The following is a 13,816-nucleotide window of genomic DNA, read 5'->3' on the forward strand; positions in this document are numbered from 1 at the left end:
TAACGCTGGGCTTCTCGACCTTGCTGGTTCCGGATGCGTGTCCTCGCCAGCTGTCGCGCTTGTTCTGCGCGTTGAGTGAACTCCTCGGCGCCAACTTCGAGGTCACGGCCGTCGTGGGGCAACATGGCTTCGAGCATTGTCGAAACTTCGCGGCCATACAATAAGGAGAATGGCGTCATTTGTGTTGTTTCCTGCTGCGCCGTGTTGTACGCGAACGTGACGTACGGGAGAACGCCATCCCAAGACCGATGCTCAACATCCACGTACATGGACATCATGTCGGCGATGTCGGCGAGAGTTTTGTTCAGACGTTCTGTCAAGCCATTAGTTTGTGGATGGTAGGCTGTTGACCTGCGATAGGTAGTGCCGCTTAGCTGCATGACAGATTCCAGTAGCTTGGCAGTGAAAGCAGTGCCTCGGTCCGTTATTATAACTGTCGGGGCGCCGTGCCTCAGGACGATTCGTTCGATGAAAAATTTCGCTGCCTCGATTGCTGTACCGCGCTGGAGAGCTTTCGTTTGAGCGTAACGTGTAAGGTAATCTGTAGCGACAATTATCCACCTGTTGCCCGAATCAGAAATTGGAAAAGGACCCAACAGATCCATGCCATCTTGTTCGAATGGGTATCTTGGCACTTGAACAGGATGCAGTAAACCGGCCGGTTACACAGGCGGTGTTTTCCGTCGCTGGCAATCATAGCATGTTCTCACGTAATGTTGTACTGCAGCCGCAAGGTTTGGCCAGTAATAACTCTTCTTAATTCGGGCCAGAGTTCGAGCATACCCCAGGTGACCTGCGGTGGGCTCGTCATGACATGCCTGTAAGATTTCTTCGCGAAGAGACTCTGGTACGACGAGGAGGTAATCTCTTTCCGTCGGAGCGAAGTCGATCTTGTATAAAACATTGTTTTATTGTTTTGCATGCAAAACGATGAATGCGTTCTGGCGAAGAGACGGGGAACTTCTGTAGTGCGCGCTTCCAGAAAATTGATAAGTGGTGCGAGAGCCGGGTCGTCACGTTGCTGCTGAGAATCAGTGAGCGCGTCGACGGCTGCGATAAGGGGGAAGTCTGGTTCTTCGTCTTCCCGCGCAGCCTCGACAGGTGAACGGGACAAGCAATCGGCGTCGTTGTGCTGACGTCCAAATGGTCATGTCGAACTCCTGTAGTCGTAAACTCCATCGTGCAAGGCGTCCAGAGGGGTCTCGCAAGTTGGTTAACCTGCACAGAGAATGGTGGTCACTCACAACCCGAAAGTGCCGGTCATAAAGATAGGGTCGAAATTTCATCACCGCCCATACAACAGCCAGACATTCTTTTTTCGGTGGTGGAATAGTTCGATTCGGCACGGGACAAAGTCCGGCTGGCGTATGCGATAACTCGCTCGGCCCCGTCTTGCCACTGGACGAGTACAGCGCCTAGACCCACGTTGCTGGCATCTGTGTGGACCAGAGTATCGGCATTCGCATCGAAATGGGCAAGCACAGGTGTTGTCTGCAAGCGGTGCCGTAACTCGTCGAATGCCTTTTGCTGTTCGTCCGTCCAGGTGAAGGTGACATCATCCCGGGTGAGACGTGTCAACGGAGCGGCAATGCGTGAAAAGTTTTCAATAAACCTGCGGTATAAGGCGCAGAGGCCCAAGAAACGGCGAACTGTCTTCTTGTTACATGGAGTAGGGAATTTGGTGACGTTGTTTTAGCGGAATCGGGACGAACTCCTCGATGGCTTACGACGTGGGCCAAGAACAGGAGCTCTTCATAGCCAAAGTGACACTTTAGTGGTTTTAACGTGAGGCCGGCAGATCTGATAACCCGTAGCACAGCGGAGAGACGTTGGAGGTGTTCCTCGAACGTTGGTGAAAACACAACAACGTCGTCTAGGTAAACTAGACACATCTGCCATTTAAGACCGGATAGAAATGCGTCCATCATTCGCTGAAATGTCGCTGGAGCGGAGCACAATCCTAAAGGTAGGACTTTGAATTCATAAAGTCCATCGGGCGTGACAAACGCTGTCTTCTCGCGATCACGTTCATCGACTTCGATCTGCCAGTAACCGCTCTTAAGATCAAGCGATGAAAAGTAGCGCGCGTGGCGCAGCCGGTCTAATGAATCATCAATGCGTGGCAGCAGGTAGACGTCTTCTTTGTGACCTGATTGACTTTACGGTAGTCCACACAGAACCTTAAACTTCCGTCTTTCTTCTTAACGAGGACAACAGGCGAAGACCAAGGACTCCTCGATGGCTGTATGACACCGTCATTTAACATCTCGTCTACCTGTTGAGCAATGACTTCGCGTTCCCGCGGTGACACTCGATAGGGGTTTTGTCGGACCGGTCGGGTGCGGTCGTCGGTTATTATGCGGTGCTTGGTCAAGGGCGTCTGTTTAACCGCGGAGGCAGATGAGAAGCAGTCTTGAAACTGAAAGAGTAGCCCGACGAGTCTGTCCTTCTCTGCCGGTGATAGAGCGGGATTCACATCAGGGTCGAAGTTGGGCGTTTCGCTGGCAGATGTGTTGGTCTCAAAAATAAAGCAGTCGTGGGCTGCTTCTGCGACACCTTCAAAGTAGGCTACCGTGGTGCCTTTAGCGATGCGTTGCCGTTACGGTTCCCGAAGTTCGTAATCAGCACGTGAGCTAGACCATTAGTCAGATGAACTATACCGCGTGCAACACAGACTCCATGATGTAACAGAAGCTCTGTGTTACATCGCTGTGTTCGGCAACGCCGGCAGCACAGAACTGGTCGTCGCACCTGACTGTGACGAGAGCAGACGAACGTGGCGGCATGGATACATCCGCGTCAACGATGTGTAAAGGTGCGTGGCGTCGTTCGGAGTCAGCGGTCATCGTTGCAGACGTCGAAAATGTGACAGTACGGCGAGGAACATTAATAATGGCCCACGTAAAAAGTTCATGCCGAGTATGAGGTCCTTGCAGCAGTGCGGCAGGATAACAAAAACGGCTACAAAGCCTGAATCGCCGATGGTTACTCGGGCAGTGCATGTCCGATCGGCTTCATAAGGTGACCGCCAGCAGTACGAATTTGCGGCCCCAGCCATTCAGTTTTCATCTTGGAGAGCCGATCTGCGAAATTCTTGCTTATTATTGAGAAGTCTGCTCCGGTGTCTACCAAAGCGGTTACTGGGTGTCCGTCGACGAGAACGGAAAGGTCGGCGCTAACAACGTGATCGACTTGAGGTTGATTGGGAGTTTCGGGTTCATGCGGCGGCGGAGGCATCGTAGTCACAGCATCGGGCTGAGTCGTCACGGGAGGGTTTTCGGGACATCGATTCCGTTCGTCAGCAACCTGCCTCCCTGAGGTCGCCGCCTTCAGTTTCCCCGGTGTGGGCTTGTCGACCGGCGTCTCGGCGCATCATTAAAATCACGGCGGCTAAGTGACGAGTAGCGCGCGGAAAAGACTATGTACGGTCGCTCGAAGAGGTTGCACGCGTTGCGAGGTATTCCTCGATTTCTGGAGGGCGTTCGCCGACCCGGGACGCGGGGAATCACGAAAAAAACCCCGAAGACCGAGCTCACGGTATGGACAACGACGGTACAAGTGGCCGGGTTCTCCGCAGTGGTAGCACAGCGGCCGTTGGCGAGGAGTGCGCTAGACGTCTGCCTTCCTACCCGGTGGCTGCATGACGGGGCTCTGCTGGGATGGCGGCTGGTAGGAAGGCTGGTAGAATAGCGGCTGAGTAGCGGACGACTGCATGACGATGCTCTGGTGGGATGGTGGCTGGTAGGAAAGTTGGTGGAATGGTGGCTGCAGAGGAGGCGGCGGCTGTGATTAGAAGCGAAGCTCTTGCGCTGGAGGCACGGCAGGCCGACGAAGAGCCGCTGCGTAGTTCATAGAACGTGGTTCCGACAGCGACTCAGGCGGTGAAAATGTTTGACGGATTTCTTCACGTGCGGCTTCGGTGACAGCAGCGGCAGTCGGGTTAGGCGATCCAAGATTAAGCTTAAGGAGCTCCTCGCGAACTACCTCGCGGATCAGCTTACGCAGAGAGTGATTTTCAGCGGACCCGTACAATGTGGCCACACTGCTGAAGGGCTGACCATAGGCAGGCTCTGTGCGCCGGCATCGTTGCTGCAGAGCTCGCTCAGTGAGGGTAGCTTCAAAGTCCGCGACGGTTTGAGGTGGACTGCGAACCAGACCAGCGAAGAGAGGTTCTTTTACGCCCTGCATCAGGTGGCGCAACTTCGCTGATTCCGTCATGTCGGGATCAGCCCGTAGGCAGAGACGGGTCACGTCCTCAGCGAACATGGCCACGCTCTCGTTAGGTAGTTGCACACGAGCTTCTAGGAGGCGGCGTGCGCGATCACGGCGGTCGTGGCTGGCAAAAGTGTCCCGCAGATGCTGGCGAAAGGAATCCCAGCTTTGAAGACTGGCTTCCCTATTCCCATACCACGTTTTAGCGCAGTCCTCAAGGGAAAAATATACATTGCGCAGCTTCTGAGCAGGGCTCCACTGATTGAATTGCGCCACTCGCTCGAACTGGTCGATCCAGTCGTCGACATCTTCCCCAGTACCGCCATGAAAACTGGGGGGCGTGCGAGGCTGCTGAAGCAGCAACTGATGCTGACTTGCCTGGGCCATTGCAGAAGTCTCGAACTGCTGGTCAGCTGGCGTCGGTTCAGGTAGAGGACCGAATTCCGGCGCCAGACCCCGGAGGCGATGGCTGCAGCGATGAATGGGTGTAGACAGGAGCGGAAGCCGGTTGGGACTCGATGAGCGGTTGCGAGAGGCCCGAGACATGTAGTTCAAGGCCTCACCTCCACCAGTGTCACGTAGCCGTTTAGGCCCGTAACCAGAAGGTTGGATTTTAAGGGGGGGTTGACCTAGCAGGCGCAAAAGAGCAGGTCCGGAGCACCGAGAGACGGCAGCTAACTTCAGCTTCTTCTTCTCGAACGCCACGGGGCCACTTCTTCGAGTCCGCGCTCGAGACTCTCGATGAGCAGCCGCCTAGCGTATGCTGTTGCACACGCTACAATATGACATTTTAAGTCTCATCTATAACATTTGAAAGATTTCTTACTTGTTCATACGGAGACGTTCAAACAAACAAAAAGAAAAAGCAGATATTTTTTTTTTCCGCGAACCTAAGCAACCTAAAACAGGAATGGAAACTCAGTACAAATAGGAGTAATGCCGGGCGTTTCCAGTTTAGCGTGCAACAAGGAACTCTGGGAGACTGCACGAAATCGAGCAACTGCCGGAGGAAGCTGACGACAGTTTTCCGGAGGCTGCCAATGACTGCGCTAGAGGGAAACACAGCGATACATTCTTAATATTTTGAAAAGATAGCGTCTTGTTTGCTAATCTATAGGCGACCAACATTTGTCACGTCCATTTAGACGGTCTATATCCTGCGACTGAAAATTCGCCCTCGTATAAGAATACAATTTATTCTTTGAAAGGAAAACGTAACTGCGAGACTTTCTGAATGTTCTATAAAAAAAAAAAATAAGTTGTATATTCTTGAGCAACTGCAAACGCTGCCTTCCCCACCCTATCACTGCCATAACATGTCCATCAACATTTACGTGTGCTGTAGAAACCTGCATTTTGTAACCACACCCCTTATGTAAAACCCCAAGTGGGGTCTTGAAGAAAATAAAGTGATGTGCTTTATATTATTTGAATTTTTACGAGCGAACGAGTCTTAGATAAGGCTAGCTGCTCAGACAGAAGGTTCCGTAACATAGTTAAAGTTTCGATTTCTTTAAACCTCGCCCTAAACCTCAGTTATGCAATGCAGCAGCTGATATTTGTGTTCAAAGGCAAGGCCGAAAATACGCCCTGTCACCTGTCAGGCGCGGTCATGCAACAGTGCTAACGAGAACCGCCTCATCTATAGAGCTCGACTTTTAGCCAGGAAATGTCAGGCTAACCATTTCAGCCCCCCCAGTGTGATATCCCTCCTTTAGCATCCTAATCTAAGCGAGTGCTTCTGTGAGCCTCACTTGGTGTATACTTGTGACTGCGCTGACAAGCATTTCCCGATAACATGTTGAAATAGGAATTTTATTGCTCGAAAATAAAACAAAAAGTCATCATTTACCATTTCACAACAAAGTAACGTCAAATAAAACTAAGCTTCAATGTTTGCTCTAATCCGTTAGTCTAACTAAGAACTACGATTGCTTCTCATTTATTTGCAAGATTGCTATATTGTAGGGCTTTGTATATGCCGCGAAACTGAACGAATAAAATGTCATAGAACGTTCTTCCATACCAATATGTATTTTGCTCTAATTTTCTCAAATACAAAATCTCCCTCGGTGAGGACACTTTTGTTGCAGCTAAGTGGCATATAGGAATGCGCTCAATAGGATGAATCAATATGACAATCAGTCAACGTGTTAACGAAATAAAAAACAGCACCAAGATTTGCAGAGCGTAGCCTCGCATGCTTTGCCTATAGGTGAATGGCGTATATTGCCTTCGAGAATTTGTCACCTGCAGCTGACTGAACGACGCAGGATATCTTGTGGGCTGCTTAGATGCAATAAAATAAGATACAAATCATATTGCACTGGTGGCTTGTGTCTAGTTTCTTTTTTTGGTCGGTGATCAATTTGTAGAATAACATGCTCGTTGAAGGGTAAACAGGAAAGAACCGTCGAAGGCCGCACTTCTGTGTAAAGTTCTCATTCACATATTATTTTCTTCAGTTGAGCTTACGTGCCATTCGGAGGAAGAAGTGATGAATGTAAACAGGTCGACAATTTCCGTTCAGTGCGATAACTTTCATCCCATGATGCACAGACGGTTTAAACCGCGAAAAAAAAAAAAATCTGAGATTCTTGCGACTTCGGCCAGTGACGCACGGCTGTTGCCGAAGGGGACATGCAATGAGGGCACATGCAAGACAACGCCGTATAGCGTATACAGGCCACAGCCAGGAGTAGCGTGCGAGCGACGTGCCCGAGAGTGATGCGAGGTTCGAGTCACGTGATTAATGGAGGCGAACGCTGCATTGCCCCCGGGCATTTTTCACCTGGCCTTCTGATGACCCCGCTCGATAAACGTGCGGGGATCTCTGCGGGGTACGGCGGAGCCAGAGGGTAGGGGGAGGCACCGAACTCGGCTTCAGCCTAGCTTGCGCACCTTTTGTTGTTCGCCGACCGCCAGAGGTCGTCGCGTGATGCGGCGGAAGCGACGGTGCAGGTAGAGATGGAAACCGCAGCTCCTAGCCAGCGCTGGGCGAACACCGGTGGCATCAACCACATTTGTTACCGTTGCGCCAGCGTATATGGACGTGGCGACCTATCGCGTGACGCCGGGGGCAGGTTGACAGCGGCACCTGGCGGCGTCGACACCGCGCGTAAAGCGAGGAGCACGCGGGCGTGGGCGACCTCCGCGAACCCCGCTGAATGGGCGCGGTCGTTTCATTGAATTTATGGCCCATCGCGATCAAGAAGACCGGGAAAAAAAAAAAAAAACGCTCTCGGTTTCAGCAATTTCGCGGGCGATCTCAACGATTCGCTGCTCGAGGACGGCTAGTGCACAAGTGCTTTGTGGAGAAGAAAAACCGAGGGCAGAAGCCAAGGAAAGGAAACGAAAACATGCCCAAAGCCTAATTTATTGACGATGCACTCTTTTTTTTCTACTCTTCTAGACGCTACAAGATCAGAAGTAAGCTACGGGATGGACTCACTCTTGAATGGGCTCGCTTTCCATTGTGGTCATGCGCTCCTGCATGGGCGAGGCCTCTTCAGCGGACGGGCCACTTTCAGGAAGCGTTAATAAACGGCTACCATGGTTTCGAAGCAATGCTTGCGCGAACAAAACACGTTATATAAAAACCATCAGCTATTGTCTTATTTCCGCCGTCACCAATGGGCGAAACTTCACAACAGCTCAATACAGGAGTGTACGGAGCAGACCGCGTACTGTCTGCACATGTCAAGAGCGCAGAATGTGGAGATCTGATAGGGCAGGCGACTCATGACACGTGACCGGGTGGACTAATAAGGTGTACTCGTAAATGCTATTCCAACTTTTCAAATAGCAATCATTGGTTGATCACTGGCCTCATGAAGTGGTTTCGCTTTTCACGCGCTTATCCCGTTTTCAGTTCCAATTCACACCCTGCTCAGCTGACATGCACACAAGCGCTGATTTACATTGTATAGCTTGTCTGGGCTCGCTTGGCCAGTGATGAAGTACAGTTTATATATGCGGCTTTTTGTTCTTTTTTATTTTGTGAAGGAGATGTATTTCCCAAGAGTATTTAGACGCCTTTTTTTATTTTTATTTGCAAGTACTGTTAGCCCTTGCGGGCTGTTACAGGGTGGGCAATGTACGTTCAAGCAGTACAACAAATTTCCAACTCTTTCTCAAAAGTTTCTAAAGAACAAGTTTTTTCAAATACGCTTCGGTCAAGGTTGTTCCATTCAATGATTGTTTTAGGCAGAAATGAAAATTTAAATACATCAACTGTTGGCACATACGACATCACTGCAAAGGAATGATTAGTGCGAGATGACAGTCTCCCGGGCGGCCGCAAGTACAAGCCGGAATCCAAATTGAGTTTATTGTTATAAAGTTGATAAAGGAACTTGAGCCTAGCAATTTTTCTACGAATAGCCAAGGTTTGTAGCTCAGCAAGTGAAATAAGTTGGGTTGCGGACTGTGTTCTTCGATAGCGAGAAAACACGAACCTCACTGCTAATCTCTGAATCCGTTCAAGCTTATCTATGAGATATTTCTGGTTTGGATCCCAAATTATGCTCGCGTATTCCAGACTTGGCCTTACCAATGATTTATAAGCTTTTAGTTTTACAGCCTGTGGCGCATCTCTTAACTTTCGCCGTAGGAATCCAAGCTTTCGTTGGGCTGCTCCACAAATATTCTGTACATGATCACTCCAGTTCAAATCATGAGAAATCGTAACACCTAAATATTTTAATCTAATGGAACGTTTTATTTCAATGTTATTAATTGTATACGGAAACACTAACGGGGTTTTCTTGTTCGACACAATCATATTAATTGACTTTTCAAAATTGATTTCCATGTCCCACTTAACACACCATTCATACACAACTTTTAAAGAGTCATTGAAAAGGACTTGGTCTTGCAGGCTTTTTATGCGGCAGAATAATATGATGTCTTCAGCAAATAATCGAGCTTCAACGAGAGGGTGTATGTCCTTTACAATGTCATTTATGTACAACAAAAATAATATGGGACCAAGAACGGACCCCTGCGGTACACCGGATGACACTGGTGATGTTGATGAGTAAACATTATCAATAACCACAAACTGTTTTCTGTTCAACAAGTAAGCCTGAATCCAACTGATAATTTGCACGTCGATACCGAACTCTTGCAGCTTGTGCAAAAGTTTCGTATGACACACTCTGTCAAATGCCTTCGACAGGTCCACTGTAATCACATCAATTTGTTCTCTCGAGTTTATGGCTGTCGCAAAAGCATGAGTAATTTCAAAAAGCTGTGTTATTGTCGATAGACGACTCCGGAAGCCATGCTGCTTGCTGTAAAAAAGTCTATTATTTTCAATGTATTCTACAAGATATTTACATATTATATGCTCAAGCATTTTGCATGTACAAGACGTGATAGATATTGGACGATAATTGGAAACAACAAATTTGTCAGATTTGAAAACCGGAACAACTCTTGCTAACAGCCAGTCACTCGGTACAGTGCAGTCACGTAATGATGCTACGAATATCTTTTCTAAAAAATAGGAAACCCATTCACAGTAACGCTTCAAAAATTAATTAGGAATCTTATCAGGACCAGGTGATTTCTTCTTGTGACTTCTTTCGGTCGCCGCGCTGGCGGAGGCACGTTTTACGCGAAGCGCATGCAGCTAATTGGGTCGAAACGTTGCCGTAGTCACCGTTGCTATTGCAGTCATCGTGGCCCAGAATTGAGAAGAACGTGTCGGAAAAAATACGCATCTTATTTTGGATCGAAATTTTGACGCAACCTTTCGTTATGTATCGTTCAGGGTGGTATCAAACCACTCGCTTTCAGCTTGGCGTGCGTCTGCTAGCCAAGCTGGAGGCTACTTAGCAATAGGGAGTCGATCCAACGACATATATACAGTAATTATAATTGTATGCCGTTCATTGCAAGTGTATAGTATCCACCGAGAAATGAGACGGATACAGCTTTTTTCTTTCCCCAAAAACCAAGCAAACTAAAAGCGTTTATTTCCCTTTGCCAAACTCTGTGCCAGCCTATCAATGCCAAAGATTCATGGAACGAAAAGGCGGTGTTAACGGCGCTATCACGTTCACTCCTGAGGCGAAGATTAAGCGTCTTCTTAATTTTGGACAGCAGCAGCGAGTTTACGGGCCTTCTCGTTCGTTATAACTGAGTGGTTCGGCTTACAGTTGATCGTTTTATCCGAGAGGCATGGCCATAGCCCTAGTGCATATATTGACGAGAGTTCCTCTTTCGTTCGTAATAAGTTAGCGTTCGTTAACACTGCGGCCCTTATAAGCGGGCTTGACTATACATGATTTCACAAAGGGCCGCTGGGCGGCTCTCGTAGCACAGGAAAGATTTGGCGACTGTCCTCGTTTAACAACCCAATCAAACCGGTTTCTCCTATATAGGGTCTTGGCGGCCATGTTGGGGTGCATGAAGCAAGATCAAATACTGCAGGCATATCTAATCGGTTTATCGTTATCTTTCTCGGCTTGCTCTGCAGAAGCTGTGTTCTGCACCAAAAATAGTGTCCGTGACGTCACTTGAACGAGTTCTGGCATTTTCGCTTTTTTTTTTTTTCGTGAGTACTATAATGTCCACCCTGCAATATCTCACATTTGAGACGGCAGAGTCACAAGTTAAAACAAATATTTTCCTCATCCCCTTTGTATCGCACAAACTTCAGAATTCTCTGTACTATGTTTACCGGACGATATAATCATATGAGCAAGCAAACTTTCAGGTGGACACGAATTTCCTCCAGGTGAATTCTCAAACGTTTACATTCAAGTTAAATTCAAATTTGGCATTTTTATTTTCTCAATTCCTTTTCCGCAGGATGCATTCAACTAAAGAGCACTAACAAGAATGGAGACTTAGATTATTACTGAGGAAGCAGGGGTAATATGTACTCGTGCGACCACAGTAAAAATGGACATCTAGTTTCAATTGTGAACCAAACTAATTTTTACATGTGTCTTAACTCGAAAGTGTGAAAATGTACATCAAGTTGTAAAGATACTTATAAAGAGCAATTAAGCCCATGCTACTACTTGGACGCGGGAGTAATCGGTTACCGCATGCTGATGAAGTGTTCGCTCTCCTACTGCCCCGACCGGCAAATACTTGTCTATTTGCTGACCATATCCCTCTTTGTATGCCGAGTGCCTGCAGATAACTTTATCCCAGCCTTTAAAGAAGACTCTAGCTCGGCGAAAGCAGGAAAAGGCTGTTGAGAGTCTCCATTATTGCTTTTGTTCTCAAAAGGCGATCAGCAATGTCTATCTAGCCATTTCAGTAATAGCTTGGATGGAGCAGAAAGGCAAATCCAGAAATACAGAAGCTGACATCCATCACTTGCTTTGGGAATGTCCAGCACTCAAGCCAACGCGGATCCGGCATCTGGTGGCAGCTGGCCTCTACCCCCATAATCCGCAGTAATATGCGGCTTGGACGCATGGACCACATCATAGTACACTCCTCGACTTCATCGCATCAGCCAACCTTTATTCATTAATTTGACCACACCCTTCATCGTTCATAGCATTTTTATGTCCCGAGACAATAAACTTCGCAAAAAACAACAACAAAAAAAAAAAAACGCCAATTCAATCTAGAGGCTGTAGATCGTGTCGAAAAACAGCTGACTGAAACGCTTACACCTAACTATCGTCCATGTTAGCTAGTTTAGTTTATGTGTCTTAAATAATAGCAAGTGCATTGTAAAGCTTCCACTGACAGCGGTGCTACTTCGGCACCTCAGAACACAAAATCAGTTTTTCTTCGGTGCTCTATAGCGTATGAGACTTTGCAAGTGTTCATTGCGAGAGATATGCATAGCAGGTAGTCACGTGATACCTTTCTTCTAAAAAAAGCTGAGTAATTAAAGTTGCAGAAACGGTACCCAGGCGCAAACACTGCAGGCATGCACCAAGTTCTTCAAAGCGATCTACAACTTCTCAAATAATATGCCTTATTGTGTTGGATGATAAAGTATTTAAGAAATTTGTTAATTAAATTTAAGGCCTAAGTAAAATTAGAGAACGAAAGAGAAATACTACAGGCCAGACCATGCGACATTTAACAGTCCTCAGTTAATTTAGTTTATCTACAGGGCACTCCTTCTGAAAAAAAAAAAAAGAAAAGTCTTACAATTTGCTGGCATACCTGGCATAACTCGAAGAGCGCGCTCAGGCTTCGCACGAGGCATACACCATACCTTGTGCGGGCCTGGGCGCAAGTCTTGCGTGAACCAAACAAAATGTCAGCACCGCTCACCGGATGTTGGGTCACTGGCAGCGAATGGCCGCTTGTCGGCTGTCGAAGCTGCTGGTAGCGGGCCGGGTCTGGTGGCCGGCGGAGGGGCCAGTGATCCTCCGGCGGGGCTCGCCGGGCTGGCTGAGGCTGAGCCGCGGCCCGCGGGCCTTCGTGCCGGCTCGGGTGTCCCTTTGGAGGTCGCAGACTCGGCCGCAGAGCCCAGGAAGTGCGGCGGCGGCGGCGGCCCCAGGAACGGACCCATACCCCCAAAGGGAGGCGCCGAAGCACCCAGGTACCTGCGGACGGCCAGTTGAGATCAGAGCGGTGTATGAATTCCTGTTTGAAGGATGACGATTAGCCAAGTCTAAGTGTCTAAGTGTGTAACTGAGATGGACACTCGTTTTGAATTAACATGCTCCCACTGAGGGCCCGTACCAATATAAGGGGACCACCGTGAGCAAAAAATAAAAAAAGAGATGAATAGACCGGCGAAAATTCTCACCTTACAATGTCACGTCTACATGTTGCATGCATGAACAAGAAATCGTCTCATGCGTTTCCACGGGATGTTTTTCCTTACTGGCTGACGTTTTAACGATGCTAGTACTCATTCGGGAGTACTAGTCTTCCACGGGTCCACATTTGGGCCCCACTACAAGTGTGTCATCCTACTGCTGCGACATTTAGGCGCTTGAGGAGGTGTTGAGTCCAGCTGGAACCCCTCACCTGTCCCTGAAGCTTGCCAGCAAAGACGAATCCACGGGACCCGGGGAGCCCTTGAGCGGTGGCTCCCCGGGCACCCCAGAGCCCGCTGCGTAGCGGCCAACCTGTCGGCCGGCGGGTGAGGGCCCCGGCTGCGGAGGAGCGTGGTGGTGCAGGTGGTGTGGGTAGCGGTATGCACCCGGGGTGGCCGCCGCCGCGGCGGCCCACTCCTCGAGCTTTACCACTTTGCCCAAGTCGCCCAGCGGACACGCGCTGCTCGCCTCCAGCATGCCCCCGCACCAGGAGGCGACGCTGCTGCTGCTGCTACGTGCGCCGGTTGCGGACCCCCCCTCGGCGCACACTGTAAGTGTCTCCTGCGTTCACAGGCAAAATGGATATGCGCGGATGCAGAAGCAAGTACACCCCACATAAAAGGTCGCACATCCCGTTTCGCGGTCAAAGATGTAGAAATTAACTAGTATATCGACGGCTGTAGCAATGAACAAAGCTTGTAATCAACACATATTAGTGGGTCTAAACAAGCGTCCTCGGAGTCGCTTTAAAAAAAAAAAAAAAACGTTATCAGTACAATTTAGCGCGACGTCAAAATTATTTTCTTATCAAATTAGGCGAGTTATATGTTAGCTATCCACATGATGTAGCT

General features: G+C 48.8%; 1 protein-coding gene across 2 annotated transcripts in view; it reads right to left on the minus strand.

Moving 5' to 3' along the window:
* The window catches only part of LOC146204083 (uncharacterized), a 214,558-nt gene that overhangs the window by 190,450 nt on the left and 10,292 nt on the right, over positions 1-13,816 (minus strand). For both annotated transcript variants that reach the window (XM_084589081.1, XM_084589082.1), the window contains exons 2-3: positions 13,177-13,526; positions 12,472-12,746 (exon numbers count right to left, since the gene is read on the minus strand). In XM_084589081.1, coding sequence (XP_084445207.1) covers positions 12,472-12,746; positions 13,177-13,442 — 541 coding nt within the window. In that variant the 5' untranslated portion in view covers positions 13,443-13,526. The remainder of the gene's footprint in view (positions 1-12,471; positions 12,747-13,176; positions 13,527-13,816) is intronic.

The sequence above is a fragment of the Amblyomma maculatum genome, chromosome 1 (genome assembly GCF_055883805.1).
Source record: "Amblyomma maculatum isolate TAMU_Amacu chromosome 1, ASM5588380v1, whole genome shotgun sequence".
NCBI lineage: Eukaryota > Metazoa > Arthropoda > Arachnida > Ixodida > Ixodidae > Amblyomma > Amblyomma maculatum.